A 15,916-nucleotide genomic window follows, 5' to 3' on the forward strand; every position below is an offset into this window, starting at 1 on the left:
TTCATAATATTTATAATTAGAACTTATTCTATTTGGCCCGGGGCCACTTCAGGCCAGTTGGTAGATCTGTCACTTTCAGGCCAATGTTGCGTTACTTACCACTAAAAAAAATGATATATAATAATTTTTTTAAATTTATATGATTAATTTTTTTATACTTTACAAACTTAAAATGTACTGCTAATATCTAGCTGGCTAACATAGATTAAGTTTTGTTGAATTTGCAATATTTAAAGAATGCATTTAGAAATATATGCCAGTCATTTAGCTGTGCATTGAATGCCGTTTTCCAACTAAAGTGTGTTTATTATGGTAACATACGGTAACAGGACATATTATGGTGCATAATTGACAAGTTGTTGCATATTTTCAGTTTGTAAAAAAAAATCAGAAAAAATAAGGTATTTATAGTTTTTAAAAATGAAAAATCGAAATATTTCTAGAAGTTAATAAAAATGTTGGCCCAACCGTGCAAAATTCAAACAGACGAATCCTTGTCCTGTACATTGAACATTGCGCCCTGTAGACGGCTTTAGCTTACTCTTTTCCAAATCCGAATGTGATTAATATATCATATTTTTCACAGCGTTTCTCCTCATGTATTTTCGCCTTCGTCAATTACCATAACTAAAGCTAAACTACTTGTTGCGCTGCCTGTTGCGACTTCATTATGGATCTGGGCCTTTTTCCAACTTTCTGTGTAAAATAACAGTTGGTGGTTGAAGTGCTGCTGGCATCCCATCCAATGTAAAAAATCAAATGAAATGAGGCGAGTCAGATCACAGTCCGCTCAGAACAGCTGCATCAGATATGATCCTTAATAAATTCTTCCCCCAATTATTTACATAATCCATCATTATATCACATACAGCATATATGTTTTGTTGGATGCAAGCATCCAGATCACAAGACCTTCCATAACGCCCACATCCAGACAAAATGTCTTCTGTTAATAACTACGATCCGAACATCATGTAGAAATCGAATCTAATGGCTGCTTAACTTCCAAGAGCTACTGTACATGTCATTAGTATTTTTCATCGCATAAATCATCACACTGAAAATATAATTGCTCTCTAGGCATCTAATCCCATTGATTTTTTTTTATAGCCCTTGTTTAATGCGTCTCGGTTACAGTATTTGCAGTTATAGCACCCTTTCATCACTCACATTTACAATGCATTGACTTGTTTACATCAGGGTGCTTAGTAATACGTTTTTTGCCTTTGGAAGCTAGTAATCCCCTAACCCTCATCTGAAAGCTCCTTGGTATGTGTCTTCCACCAGCTATTACACCGTCACCATCTCAGAAACATGTAATCAGAGAAGGAGAGGGCATCTAAACCACAACTCTGAAACACAATACTCTCTGATGGCTTCCCCTCCTCTGTTGTTGTGTACAGTTTCCTAGGCTTTCTTCTGCCTGTGTAATTTGCGCCTTACAAATGTCTCGTATTGTTCTTTAAATGTGCTCGTGGCAGATTCCTCCCTGAGGAGGATTATATCAGTCTTTCTCTCTCCTTCCCATTCGCTCTGATTCAAGAGTTGTGAGAAATGCAGGAGTGAAACACAGGCTTGTGCAACGGTTTATTCTGATTGAACACTAGCTTTGCTGCTGCTGCTGTTTTGCTTTCATATCTCCTCAGGAAACTGTAACTTTTTACAAGCCTCAGAGAACAGCATTAACAGATATTTCATCTCTTTTGCAATTTTTCTCACTACAGAGCATGAAACACAAGTTCTTTAGCCTGACACTGCGAGACAAGTCGATGGGGGGAGAGAGAGACACATCGCAGATCCTGAGAGCACTGTAAGTGAATCCACAGTCACAAGTCCCTAAGAGAGAGAGAGACATTTATAGGCAGTCTCACTTCTCTGTTCCTGCAAAGATGCTGTCAGCTGAGAAATGCATGACTCTAAGGATCTCTGGAAACAGGACTGTTTTTGTGCTGTTGCTTTTTTTTGCCATTTTCACACAATCTTGTTGGGGGGACCTAAAAATATGTACAGTAGCTGTGTTGCTGCTGCGTACCCAGTGTTTGGAACATGTTAATCAGGTGGCAGTCTATGAACAGCTGACTTTCATTCATTCGCTTTCCACACTAATTAACATTTTTGTCACCATAGCATGTGCCAATCATAGTTAGCTATGACCTAGTGGAAATATATGCAATGTTAAAGCCAACAGTGCATAGCCAAATCAAACAAGCGCAGTTCATTGATTCTCGAGTAATAGGTTGCGAAATTGAAAAAAGTTTTTGTACACTACCGTTTAAAAGTTTGGGGTCAAAAAGTTTTCAACATTGATAAGAAGAAATGTTTTACTAAATCAGCACATTATAATGTTTCTGAAGGATCACGTGGCACTGAAGACCGGACGATGCTGAAAATGCTCTTTGCAACACAAATTAATTACATTTTAAAATATATACAACTAGAAAATTGTTATTTTAAATTGTAATAATATTTCACAATATTACTGTTTTTACTGTATTTTTGATCAAATAAATGCAGCCTTGGTGAACGTAAGAGACTTGCATTAAAAACATGAAAAAAAAAACTCCAAACCTTTCTACGGTAATGTAATGGAATTATTTTTAATTAGTCAGTACCTGATATTCAGTTATGTTTACTGACAAATCTAGTATTCACTTTCCATTTCGCACATGTATTAAACACAGGATCCATTTTGTTTTTTTTGGTGTTACTACAAGTCAAGTCACCTGTATTTATATAGCGCTTTTTACAATACAGATTGTTTCAAAGCTGCTTTGAAATGACAACAAGAAATTAATGCAACAAAGATCGTTTTGCCCATAAAACGGAAAACTTTACTTGCGTTCTGGCCGTTTATATACACGAGTCACGACAACAGTGTTTTGGTGGCCTGAGAACGTAACTTGTCTTTGTAAGTGTAACTTGTAAATGTAATATTTGAATCTTCAGTATTAAAGTAATTATGAGGTATTGCGTAATGTTATGAGGTTGAGGACATAGTTTATGTAGTAAGTTATAGTACATCATAATTTTGATAAAATAATTAAATGAAATGGTACAATTCTACTCTCTTTTTCTTGTTGGATTAAATCCTGACTTCATATGAAATTCCCTATTTCTTTTGAAAATTGCATGCTCTGATCACACAGTCTGAAAAATGTCTGTAAAGCAAAAGAGTAGTCGTTAGTCATTTCAGCAAATGCAGTCCTTGAATCCCCACAGGCAGAAGAAGGTACATCTGCAGACACTGCGGGAGAGATCAGAGGTGCAGAAAATGAGCCCGAGAGAACGCATGCGGCTCCGGAAACTCCAAGCCGCAGATGAAAAAGCTCGAAAGTTGAAGTGAGTGACGTTCAGTGCACTGACCGTGTCACACTGAATGTTAATCAAATGTGACTCGCAGTTCATACTCCATAAGGTTAGCATGAGTGTCAGGGCTTTTCTGTTTTCATGGTGCAAGGATTTTTGGCAATGTGTCGCACGTCAGCTCTGATTCTTTGACTAATATGTGATGCACTGATAGAATCGGAACAGTCAACGTTGACTCATGTCACACTCGACAAACTGATGTGTACTGCACATTATTACACTATATTATTTATTTTTGTTTACAGAATATATGACATTTAGAAGAACATTGAGGTTCAAACAACATTGGTCCTCGTATATATATATATATATATATATATATATATACATACATACTGTTCACATACTCTTATTGTCTTACTATAGGAAAATTGTGGAGGAAAAATATCAAGAAAACCATCTTCGCATGCAAGAGTACAAGTCAAATTTTCAGAAAGTCAGTGTGGATGTTTTAAAGGTATGTTAATAGGATTCTTTTCAGACATTATTCATAATTAACAGATTTGAAATCATCCCTGAGCAACTTTTGGTTAAGCATTTGTGTTTTTACATCTTTTTATTCAGGTGAAAAATGAAGGAGTTAACAGGACTCAACCGATTCAGAGTGAGACACCGAAAGGAAACTCAGAACCGACGGGAAGCATTTCTCATCTCTCTGATAAGATGTGCAAGTCTGTGTCAACAGACCATGGTGAGTTGTATTTCACTGTAACTAAAGGTCAAATGGAAGAAATTGTAGCTCTGGGTTGACACATGAGCTGACAATAACCAAAACCCAGGGTTAAAAGCATTGATTAACCCTCGTTCAGAATCATAAGAGTCAAACATTGCATTTCAGAGGGTTAAAAGTGGCCTTAGCCTAATAAGACGATTACCCAGGGTTAAGTGTGGGAAGAAAAGCTCTTAATTTGGAAAAGAACGATTTTTTTCATGCACATTTTTCAATTAAACTTTCCGCAAGTATATTAATTAAAGCAATCTCCCCTGATACTTTCCTCTTGCTTTTTGAAGTCTATTATGAAATGTGTGTCTGATGTACTGCCACCATCTCTTCCAAATCAGAAAGTTTAACTTTCCATCAGAAATTACTTTCTCTTTCTTCTACATCTTCATTAAAATTCATTGTGTGCTCGGCGCTCCAGTGCCTCTTTCTCCATGGTTTAACAAACAACAGATCCCAGAACAGAGCGAGGTACCATGAGTATTACACTGCACTGTCAGACACACGCATATTTAAAAGTGATAAAAAATATTCCACTTTGATTTGAAAGTCAAATGACTCCTAGGCGTTTTAATGTCGTTCCACCGCACAGATTTATCAGAGCAGAAGTTGCCTGCCTTAATGAACAAATGATAAGGAAAGTGAGAAATTGACAGTTTAGTTTCATCCCTTATTGGAGTTAGGACCTCAGATCCGAACTCAAGCCTGTGAATGGTTTCTGCTGGTATGCTGCTATTTCTAGATTTATCCAGATCTCACTGTACATCAGAGATGGCCTACTGTAGAAGTGTGCACTCGCGCCTCATTCAAATTCAATAATTTGTGTAAAAAAAAGTTTTTGAAAACAGCTTAAATGTACATAATCTTTTCTAAATATGATATCCCACAATCATGTGTGCATGTGGTTCAGCAGTTGGTGGAAAGGGGCGTCGATTTAATCAGGTTAATTCATAAATATGCTGTTGTCATTTTGTTTCCAGTTCCACTGAAAACTAAGCATTGTAGTCATTAAATTGCTTGGTTATGTCTAAAATGCACTTGACTGATGTAATGTGCCTTATAAATCAGTTTTTGTTTGAGGTTTCTTCGCCTGCTGAGTCTTTAGCAGATGGGCAGTATGGCAGATGCTTGAGGTTTCTGACACAGCCCTTGACACATTGGTTAAAAGTCAATGCAAAAAATGACCCAGGAAAGTGAAATTACTTTGAGAATAGTTCCACAGTAGCTTCATTAGTTTGCAGATGCCACATGGTGGATGTATTATTATCTAATGCAATGACATTCAGACAATTTAAATGTATCCAAAAGTGACACTGTATATTATTTAGTCATGAATATCAGATAATGGTTCGTATTTCTGGTATGTTTGTATAAGATGACCTGTCCCCTTCTGATGGGTACTCATTTGCTTCATTGCTCAATCATACAATCGGCTTAACTTAATATATTTGTGTGGAGGCCGATAACCAGATTTTTTACACGTTTGACCTTGTAATTTTGCATTGGCTGTGAAATATGTGCGGAATCTGAGCTGGCGTATTGCTGGTTTTCAATGACTCATTCTTTTACCACCGTCATTATATGCATCAAGGGAAAGATAAGTTATGGCCAAAACGTCTCCTTAATCGGGTTTTGGTATCATTATGATAAATCTCAGAGACGTGTTTTCTGGAAGTCCTGAGAGGTTATCTATCAGTTCCCGGCTCTAATCACTTTAGATTCCTCTGTAAATGAGATGTTTTAAATGAGTGCAGAGGCACAGCTGTGCTCTTAGACGACTCGGGAAGGATCCACACGGTGTGATTTATCCATACGCCCGGGTGCAATCACTGTGAATCTGAAATGCATGTTTGTCTGAGATATTGTATGTTACTGGGAATATATGGGAAGGAAAATCGTGTATGTATGTGGATTTGTATCATTTAAAATGAAAGAAGTGATACATTGTGGCTGGGTTTTGAGATGGAGTAAAGTATTTCGTCCTTATAATTAGCTGATGTGTTTATTATTCAGCTTCCATAAAACCTCATGCATCAAGTAATCTCAAAGGCAAAAGAAAGAAGAAAACTCATTGAATGAATAATGCATAATTAATGCTACAAGTATAATTGTGTGCATGTTTTGTATAGTTTACTTAAAGTCGCCCAACAGAAACACTGAGCAGGTTAACCCAGCTACATCATAAACAAAGTTAAATGCTCTTCTAGGATGGAATATTTATTCAGATATCATTATTTTACTTCTCTTGTCATTTTGAGAGTTCATAGTTTCATATTTGCATGTTATTCAACGACCTAGGCGGCCCTTTCTGATGATCTTCTGGAGTTTGGGAGCAAATAAACATACGGTCTGATTCTTCTCATGTCTGGAGTTAAACTATAATGACTACACCAGGGACTTCTGTGCCTTGGAAAGATGCCGTTCAAATGAATAAGCTCTGACAATAAGCACATTATGTGCAAACCTTGTCAGGATAATTGTCTCCAGCCTGTAACCGGCTCTCTTAAATTTGTTTCCATACATCACTACTGTTAGTATTATTAATTAGTGATTATTAATTAGTGTTCTAGTGTAAATAGAGTTCATATAATAGAGTACTACACCAAATTATCTATCTATCTATCTATCTATCTATCTATCTATCTATCTATCTATCTATCTATCTATCTATCTATCTATCTATCTATCTATCTATCTATCTATCTATCTATCTATCTATCTATCTATCTATCTATCTATCTATCTATCTATCTATCTGTCTATCTGTCTGTCTGTCTGTCTGTCTTAAATAATTATTTGGTCATTTGAGTGGAAAGTCAATGGCAAGAAAACAGCTAATGGTTGTTTGTGTCATTAACATCGCTAATTTGAATCAATAAAGTTAGGAATCGGAGGGTTCTCTTAAAAATGCTGACAGTCTTCCATAGGGTTTTTTCATTTATCTTGATCATTTATAATTTAAATGTGAATAAAAAGGAATAAGTCTTGGATGACCCACAGTCCTCTACTTTAGAACAAACTTCTACAATCCTTGGCAAACTACAACCTAAAGTTCCTCACAAATGTGCATAACTCCTCCTAGAAGAGGATACACATTTTTTGTTTGTGGATATTCTGTATAAAACAGACATAAACAGAGTCAATGAGGCAGGACTGAGGTCTGAACACATGATCATTTGAAATGACACAGAAGCTTCCTGCACAGCGATGCAGTAGAATGCTCTTTCTGCTTTTTGTCATGACTAATCCTCTTTACTGGGTAAAACAGATCGGTAGCGTTGTAAATGTGCTCCCATGGCTTTTTTTCTCTATTTCTAAATTGCAGGTTGCTCTTTCATTGGGGGGCAGCAATTCACTAGTTTAGACAGGCCTGGAAAACAGAGGATGGTGTGATAGGCCACAGGTTTCTCAGCTTATTAAATCACACACACACGCACGCACGCACACACACACACACGATTGCAAAAGAGATGTATTTCTTGAAAATACATGCTAATGAATGGCTGTTAATAAAGAAAGATGCTTTTTGCAGTCAGATAGTGCAGTTACATCATCTACCAGCAGGGGTATCTAACCAGCCAAACCATGTTCTATTGGCTTTTGTTATTTGCACTTGGGTGTGCATGTTATCCCCAGTTGTTGGTCTTGTGAGGTGGATGTTCAGGGGATGCAGGTGTAAATGTGCATGCTGATGCATTGCTGTTCTCTTTCAGGCCGAAGGATAGTGCTCAGTTGGAGAGCTCTACAGAAGAAAATGAAACTGTTGAGAATGTGAATGGGAAACCCCACAGAGCAAAGTACAGTCTAACAGCCCTCTCTTGCTCCTTCCATCTCTCCTGCCCTCTTTGTGTCTGATTGTGGAGGTCCAGTCGCTGGCAGCTGTCTGATAGAATCAGATTGGTCGCAGGCCCAGGAATTCATGCGTGTCTGAGAGGTTGTCTGTGTTCATTTGTTCACAGAAGCGTTTGGCGTAGTTGTTTTCTGTTTCAGAGATATAACTAGCACACATCCTTTCACATTGTCTGGGTGGATGTCAACAGCTCAGTGTAATCAAGCAGAAAATGTGTATAAGTGTTAATGATAGAGGCTACCTGTCATTTCAACACATTGCTCAACAATTTCGAGTATCAGTTAAATCTTTGCTGCCTTTTAATCGTTCCAGCAATCCCAGAGGATCCTCAGGTGGCAGAGGCATTTTATTTCGTGGATGAATTTGAGTCATGCTCGGAGGCAGATTCAGATGGAGAGGAAGACTCAGAGGATAATCTCCCCACAGACCCGTCCTGTCAGACATGTGGACAGGTGAGGAGAGATCCGCCGCCCGAGAGAAACTCCTGTCAATCAGATTGTGTGACTGTGATGTCATTTAAAGATGTCTCCATAAATTATACGCACTGTAATTAGAGTTTTCATTTGAGATCTGTCAGCAGAACAAAAGAGTTCGGCATAAAGAATTTATTTATGAAATTTACAGTGTAAGATATACACTCTTTTCTTGTAGCTCTACAAATTATGCTTTAAAAATACATCACAAATCAAGGTACACTACCTTTCGAAATCATTTTTTTTAAGAAGTTAATACTTTTATTCAGCAAGGATGCATTAAATTGATCAAAAGTGATCGTAAAGTCATTTGTTATGTCACCAAAGTTTTGTTTATTTCAAATATGCTTTTTTTTTACTTTTTGATTTCTGAAAACTAAAAGTATCTCCGATATGTATCAAAAATGTATGATTTCAATATTCACAATAATAAGAAATGTTTTTGAGCACCAAATCAGCATATTAAATGATTTCTGAAGGATCATGTGACACTGAAGACTGAGTAATGATGCTCAAAATGCAGCTTTGCATCACATTAATAAATTTACATAGACAAATTATAGATAAAACAAATAGTAATAATATTTCACAATATTCATGTTTTTACAGTATTTTTGATCAAATAAATGCAGCGTTGGTGAGAATAAGAGACCTTTGAATGGTAGTGTATATGTGGTAAATATAGTAAATTCCTGGACTTGTATCCATATTCTAAAAAATATTCAAAATATTCAAAAACATTTTATCATTGTTTTATAATTATAATACAGCTTTATTGACCTCACATGAATTGAAATACATACCGGTATGTACTTTTAAAAATGTATTTGTTGCATTGCAGATTTGAATCTAAACTGCATCAACTACCCATATATGTTAATGCAATATTTCCTTTTATCCTTAAGGAATATCCTCAAGTATCCTCTTTTCCCTTTCAGTATCTTTTTGAATTATTCACACTAAACTCAAAGACACCCTAAAGTCGTAATAAGCTCTCATTGACAGGATCATCTGTTTATGAAGCATGGAATAAGATGAATTCAGTCATATCTCACAAGCACTCAAGTCCACAGGTAATCGTTAATGTACAAGTAATATGATACCACTTGTCTGCGGTATTATAGTCCAGATTATGCAAATGCATTTGCCCATAGAGGGTTTCTCAACCAAACTCAACCTCATTATTGCAGATACTTTGTAGTGCTGGAGCTCAGTGGCACAACAGCAAACACGTTCAGATCAGGTGCGATAGAGCCAGGGGCTCATCTGGACTCACAAGAGATCACAAACTACCTCAGCAGACTCTTAAAACGGCAATCCAATACCAGGCTTCAGCACGATTCGATCAGGCCAGCCGAGAATAGATTAAAACTATTTGTCACCATTGAGAGAGAGGGGGAAAAAAAACTTTGAACCGAGATGGTATAAGTATGAAACCAAAGGAGAGAGTGGAATAGACTTCTGCCCCAGTGGATATTTGATAATTAGCTGGCTCACAGTGAGAGAGGAGCTGGTGGTATTTGTGCCGCCAGTCGTGAGATTCCCCGGAATGGAAGACAGAGGAATTGCATTTTGTAAATAGCTGCATAATCCGTACTGTAGCTGGTCCTTATGTGACTGCAATTTTAATTTTTTTAATATGTTTTTTCTTTAACAACATTTTGTTATTTCAACCTCTGCCGCTTTTCTTTTTGCTACTTTTCAAATGTATTTTTATGTTTATTTGTATTGTTTTATCCTTGTCTCAGACCAGACTTTTAAGATTAAAATATACTGATAGTTATTGAGTGAAATAACCATGAATCATTTTTATATTTTATTTGTAAACAATTATTTGTTAACTTTTTACAGTTGTTTTTTAAGTCTTGTATATTAAATGTGCATCATTTCCAATCAAATGTTAAAATATCATTATAAGAATAATCATTTTTATACTATTATTCTTATTACTTTTTTGTGTATTTGGGGTATATTAATCTGCCATTTATTCCAAAAATATTGTAAAATTTGCATTTGATGGAAATGTTCCTGTTTCACAAAAATGAAAAATAAATACTCCTGTGATTAAATGTATTATAAATGTACTATTTATTTTTTTAAATAGTGAGGGTGTGAATATAGGACTTTATTTTCTAAAAGTCTACTAGCGCAAAATTGTCCTTTGTTGAAGAAATGCCTAATTATGTGGCTGATGGACCTTTAGTCCTTCTTCAGACTCATTCAGTCTGTATGTTCCTTGAGACTTTCATCAACAAGGAGAAGGCCTCAAGGGAGCAAAAACCATTCAGGTTGCCTTTATCGTGGTGCCACTTCCTCCCTCCAGGTCATGCTATCATTACAGATAGGAGACCTGTTGATCCCAAATGGTGTTTATAGAACCTGCATTTCAAGACCGTTGTGTAGCTAGACTGTCATTAGGGAGTCTAGCCACAATCATGGTTTGATCTAAACAGAAGTATGCCACTCTTTAAGTATGCCAGAAGGAACATATGGTGTGTTACAAGCATCCTCTATCATACATCACAGCCTAAACATGACCCCTTCATGTGTGTCCTTGTGTATCACAGGACAGTGACCTGGAGGCCATGATCAGACACATGGAGAATGTTCTGGATGGTGACTCAGATGGTGAGTACGGCTTATGTTCCCTGTCATTCCACACAAGAAAATGTATTGGTGATAGGCCTGTGTATACCAATACAATACAACCCCACTGGCAGGTACACTCCATTACCAACATGAGATATATAGCTAATTTCTCCAATGCTGACCGGCCAATTACACGAGAGGTCAGTGAACATACACAAAACTGCTTATACTGAAGGTCACAGGCCTGTAAAATGACACTTCTTCTGAAGACATGGGAGCATGCTCATTTAGCTCCATACACGTTGAGTGAATGATCCACTTGCTAGTTTCACCCCTCTCAGCGCGTGATATTTAGTTATTTTTCTTGTTCCTGATGACTCTGGAGAGAGAAAGCCTGTTTGTCTGCCACTTGAAGCCATGGCGACATTGATTAGGTAATTCATTGAGGCTATTTACAGGCTCTGACCACATCCGATCAGTTCTGTGCATTTCCTCATCGAAAGAACTGGAGTATTTCTGTTCAAGTCTCAGTTTTTTTTTTTCCTGGTTTATTTGACCTTCTTAGGTTTCAGATGCTTTATAAAAATCTTGAACCACATTGACATCCTGAACCACTGAATTTTTCTTTTTTTAAAGTGCCACATTCTAGACAAATACCACACTGAATGTGCACATCTATGAACCCATAGTGAATATATGCTTAGTTTATTTTATAATTTTTTATTTTACATTTTTTATTTCAATAATGCATTTTTTAATCGATTTTTATGTCATTTAAAACCAAACATTTCACAAAGTGCTTGTGCATTTCTTTAAAAGAAATGGAACTTTTATCAAATACAATGGCATTCATAAATTTTGTGTGGCTTAAATGTACACATGCTTTTTTGGGCCACTGTGTATTTGTATTGCATTACAGCATTTATTTGTGAGTGTGTTGATATGCATTCTGATATCTTCATTCCTCAATAGTCTGTATGTCAAAGTATTGTTCAGATACATTTCTAAATCCTCATATCAGGCCATATATTTGAAAACTACTATTCGGCAATCCTCACTTCTGAACTCTGCTTATCTGCAGAGTTAGATAAATGATAGCGGTGTTAGGACAATGCATGATGGGTAATATCAGCCCAGCCCAGGGTTGATCTTTTAGTAAGAGAAGAAACACTTTTCTAAGCTTATCTCCTTTCTTTCTTTCACCAGCCACCTTATCAAGACAATGAGTTTCAGATTTGCTCAGCCATGCCAAAAAGAATGGATAGGAAAAAAGGGAGAGAAAATGTGTTTTTGTGGCTCAAACTCAAAGTGAGAAGCAGTAGATTTGATTTCAGGTGGTGCATTCATGTCGAACCATCTGACTAAATGGCACTTCACAAGATGGATTTATGTGTACTTTTAATGACAGGTCAAATATAATAACAAAGTGGTGCACACAGTGCTATTCATTTTATGATTATGCTGGCAAAAGGCCAACAGTGACATTTATACACACAAACACACAGTTGACATACACAACACAATGCACAAGGTGCTCTGACACATGACTTCTGTGTCCCCTCATCACCTGCTGGCTTCTCAAACACTCACACACAACCTGGTTTGGTTTGGTGAACCGTAACATGATGTCACTGTGGCTGACAGCTCAGAAATGCAGCTTTCTGCTTGAGCTCCACTTTCACATCTCTGACTTCATTCAGCACAGGTCTACATAAAAGTGTAGCTAAAACTTTACCAAACCTTTTGCTTGATGTACTTGTGTAAAATGTCTTCCCTTGGTACCTATTGTCCTCTATTATTCTCTAATAGCCTATAATATAATGCAAGTCGTAAACTATAATATTCTGCCATGAAAATGGCCTTTTTATTAGAGATTTGCTCATAAACATTCACAATAAACCTGAAAAATATGTTCAGATAAACACATTTATTGCTCTGAAGTAGATGCGCGGTGTTGCCTGCTTTTGATTATCTCTTTTTTTATTATATTAATATTCTACAGCTTTCCTGCATCATAGACAGGTTAGGACTGTAATGTATCTCTGTGATAAACTGAATCAATAAGGCAGATTCCTTTAGTTTCAGACCTCTCACTTTTTAGAAACACAACTCATTTTTATATAGTCAAACAAAAATTTATTCCGACACCTTCAACATTTCTCACATTATCACAGTTTATTTGTTAAAAATTGTAATAAATCAGTTGATATTTCACTGGTTTTGGCCATCCAGACTGTCTCACAAATGAATTGGGTTGAATAGCTGTTATTTAGATAATAGACAATTAGATTATACCAATTTAGGTCAACCAATTACCAACCAATGCTTAATTTTGTTCAGGTGTAAAAAGGTCGCATTAGCAATTAAAGAAAAAACACTTAAGCAAAACATGGTCAGGTCAAAGTGTCTGAATAATTTTTGGTCCCAAATCTTTATACATTTTGCTGGTAGTCCACTGCATGAAGAATTTTTGGGTATAATGTCACATTTTACTTTTATTTTGCTATCCTCACTTACTATAGTGTCCTGCACCCACTAGCAAAACAATAAAAAAAATGATATCTGGTGTCTGAATAATTTTTGGTTTGATGTACATACACTACTGTTAAAAAAAATTGGATTGGTAATATTTGTAATAATTTTAAGTTTTTAACATTTGCTGATTTGCATATTAGCGAAACAAGAAACATTTCTTGTTTCTCTAATTCAAGAGACATTTCTTATTATTATCAATGTTGATAATAATAATTGTGCTGCTTAACATTTTTGTGGAAACCACATACAATTTTTCAGGATACTTTTATAAAAAGAAAGTTCAAAAGAGTTGCATTTCTTTGAAGTGTAAATATTTGTGAAATTATTTTGAACTGTATGTACGGTTTACGTCCACCTTATTTTGCAACGGAAGTAAGCTATTTTCTCTGAATGTGCGAGACTAATCTGTTTTATTATCTGCATTACTATTAGAATAAACGGTAAAGCTGTTTGCACTACAAACCAGTGTTTGATTATAATGATAAATTGAAATAATATGATATCAAATATCAGTTTGCAATAGCAAGCAGCTTAATAATCTGTTTTTGTACAACTAAAATAACTGGAAGTGGATGAAACATTTGTCCATTTTGATTTCATGGTAACTTTAAGTCCAGAAACATATACAAATTCAGACAAGTGAAGTCAGTCCAAACTCTTGTCTGATGGTGTACATGTACTGTGTGTGTTTCAGGAGCTGAAGCAGAGGAAGAGAAGCCTCAGCTGGGTTCTCTGGGAGTGAGCAGCATCAATACCTCCATGGCTGAGGGCAGAATAGAGCGGATGAGACAGTGAGTGTTTCATCCTTGACTTGTTCACAGCCATCACCTGTAAGAGTTTCTCTCATTCCCCAGGCACCCGAGTTTTATCCACTCAAATTTGCATTTACCTTCATGCTCAGAAACATATTTATGGACAACCTATCCCTGTTTAGTTATTAAGTTTCTATGTATATATATATTATTTAATGCGTTAATTTAATAAATTTGTCATGGAAAAATAACGTTGAAACGATAAACGCATTTAAAACACCCATCCTGCCCCAGACCTGCGTAGTTCATCTTACATTTCATCCAGTTGATTGGTGACGAACATGATGCATGGCAACAACTCGCTGCATTATGGGGCCTAAAATGCAGTTAGAATGCATTTTCCCTAAAATTCAAGATATTGGGGCAAAAATGCCCCTGTATGAGTTTTTGTCTCAGATTTATATCGTATACTGTAGTTAAGCAATATCACACGAGTAACGAGTAGCACACGTGTGCTGTTTTTGCCCTGAATAGCATGAGTACAAATGTCATATTCCTTAAATACAACAGTTTAATTAATAAGACGTTGTGAAATGTTGTATTTTAGACACAATATTGTCTGTCTTTGCTCAGTTTTGCCAACGAAAATGTTAGCTAAAGCCACAGGAGAACTGTTGTTTATCTCTGAGCAACACAGCGGTGTTTCATTACTGACTGAATCCACGTTTTTGACGATTTGGGTGAACCAACGATTCAATGCCCCATTCATAAAGAGAGCCATTTCATTACTGAATAAAACAGCCAAATCGAACAAACGAATCAAATCAATGAATGACTCAATGACTTACTCATTTAAACATTTACCATCACCTACTGGCAGTTTTAGTTTCTTATTTAGAGTAGGCAATCATTTAACAAATCATTTCAGTTCCATATTAATAAAAAACCCATTAAAAGGACAGTTCATCCATAAATGAAAATTCCGCCATTATTTACCCACCCTCATGTCGTTTCAAACTTGTACGACTTTCTTTTGCATGATGTAAAAGAAGATATTTTGATGAATGTTGGTAACCAAACTATTTTGGTTACCATTGATTTCCATTGAATGAACAAAAAAGTACGTCATACAGGTTTGAAAAGTCACTTTGCTTTACGAGCCCCATGAAAGACCACGACTTTACATATAATATAATCCACCTGCTACTGCAGTCAGCATATCGTCTGACACCGTTCTGTTTTTGAATCTCCGGAGGCTCCTAAAACCCTATCTTGCCATTCTCCTGTCCCTAAAGCCTGAGTCTGATCTGCACAGGTCCAGGCAGATTTGTGGCTCAGAGCAACAACAACAAAAAAACAGCATGAGCCAAGTGCTGAACTCCTCCAATGATTTATCAGAAATACTGGAATAGATGTATCAGAAAGTGCATCACCTATAAATAAAATGCATTTTTAAAAATGCCATTAAAACTAGCGTTGGATCTTGATTGTTTTGGCAATGATCATTTAGCAGTTTAATGGCTTTGTCATTTCCTTTTATTTCAATTTTCGTAAAAAATTGCGTTAGATTGCAAGGGCAGCTTCTGGTACCAATTTCCTTTTTGTATATCTCTGTTCCATGTGTGATTCG

General features: G+C 36.2%; 1 protein-coding gene across 5 annotated transcripts in view; it reads left to right on the forward strand.

Annotated features, from left to right (window-relative positions):
- Positions 1-15,916, forward strand: part of nek11 (NIMA-related kinase 11) — a 94,521-nt gene that overhangs the window by 26,058 nt on the left and 52,547 nt on the right. For all 5 annotated transcript variants that reach the window (XM_079625462.1, XM_079625464.1, XM_079625463.1 and 2 more), the window contains exons 9-15: positions 1,725-1,810; positions 3,220-3,339; positions 3,733-3,823; positions 3,931-4,057; positions 8,250-8,389; positions 10,978-11,038; positions 14,229-14,325. In XM_079625462.1, coding sequence (XP_079481588.1) covers positions 1,725-1,810; positions 3,220-3,339; positions 3,733-3,823; positions 3,931-4,057; positions 8,250-8,389; positions 10,978-11,038; positions 14,229-14,325 — 722 coding nt within the window. The remainder of the gene's footprint in view (positions 1-1,724; positions 1,811-3,219; positions 3,340-3,732; positions 3,824-3,930; positions 4,058-8,249; positions 8,390-10,977; positions 11,039-14,228; positions 14,326-15,916) is intronic.

This window comes from Phoxinus phoxinus, assembly GCF_949152265.1.
Source record: "Phoxinus phoxinus genome assembly, chromosome: 10".
Lineage (NCBI taxonomy): Eukaryota > Metazoa > Chordata > Actinopteri > Cypriniformes > Leuciscidae > Phoxinus > Phoxinus phoxinus.